This window comes from Myotis brandtii, unplaced genomic scaffold (assembly GCF_000412655.1).
Source record: "Myotis brandtii unplaced genomic scaffold, ASM41265v1 scaffold9511, whole genome shotgun sequence".
In the NCBI taxonomy this organism is placed as follows: domain Eukaryota; kingdom Metazoa; phylum Chordata; class Mammalia; order Chiroptera; family Vespertilionidae; genus Myotis; species Myotis brandtii.
This window is the reverse complement of record NW_005371927.1, coordinates 13,240-13,952: the sequence shown is the minus strand read 5'-3', so window position 1 is coordinate 13,952 and position 713 is coordinate 13,240. Positions and strand designations below refer to the sequence as shown.

Sequence of the window (713 nt, the reverse complement as noted above, 5' to 3'; positions counted from 1 at the left end):
CTCACCGCTGGCCAATCACATGGGACAGCACTCAGCCAGTCCCCTGCCTCACCGCTGGCCAATCACATGGCACAGCTCTCAGCCCCGCCCCTGCCTCACTCCTGGCCAATCACATGGGACAGCTCTCAGCCAGTCCCCTGCCTCACCGCTGGCAAATCACATGGAGCCCTGTCAGCCCCGCCCCCTGCCTCACAGCTGGCCAATCACATGGAGCCCAGTCAGCCCCGCTCCCTCCATCACCCCTGGCCAATTACATGGGACTGCACTTAGCCCCGCCCCCTGCCTCACTGCTGGCCAATCACATGGGTCAGCACTCAGCCCCGCCCTCCTCTCCTGCCTTAGGACCCCATTGACAGTCCTAGTCTCTTGTCCCCAAAATATTAGAACCCCTATGGTCGGTGCCCCGAGACCAAGGTGGGGGCGCCCTGGGGGGGCGGGCACACCGGCCCTGTCAATCACAGCTGGGTGGCCCTGGTGGGGTCTCTGTCCAGCCCTGGAGCCTCCTGCCCACGCAGACCCCACTGTCCGTCTCTCTCCCGCGCGGGGCCTCCACGTGCCGCTTCCCTTCCCAGGACCTCGGAGCTGCAGGGAGCTGCGCACCAGGGGCCACACCCTGAGTGGCTGGCACACCATCTACCTGCCCGGCTGCAGGCGGCTGACTGTGCTGTGCGACATGCACACGGACGGCGGGGGCTGGACCGTGAGTGCCGGCG

At 66.6% G+C, this 713-nt stretch overlaps 2 protein-coding genes across 4 annotated transcripts in view; both read left to right on the top strand.

The window, feature by feature from the left end:
* LOC106724736 (ficolin-2-like) overlaps positions 1 to 713 on the top strand; it is a 19,636-nt gene that overhangs the window by 5,691 nt on the left and 13,232 nt on the right. The gene's annotated exons all lie outside the window — the stretch shown is intronic.
* Positions 8 to 713, top strand: part of LOC102248521 (ficolin-2) — a 2,955-nt gene continuing 2,249 nt past the window's right edge. For 2 of the 3 annotated variants that reach the window (XM_005886008.2, XM_005886007.2), the window contains exon 1: positions 10 to 700. In XM_005886008.2, the coding sequence (XP_005886070.1) occupies positions 20 to 700 (681 nt within the window). In that variant the 5' untranslated portion in view covers positions 10 to 19. Of the gene's footprint in view, positions 701 to 713 lie in introns of all 3 variants that reach the window. The other variant, XM_014533156.1, reaches the window with a different exon arrangement.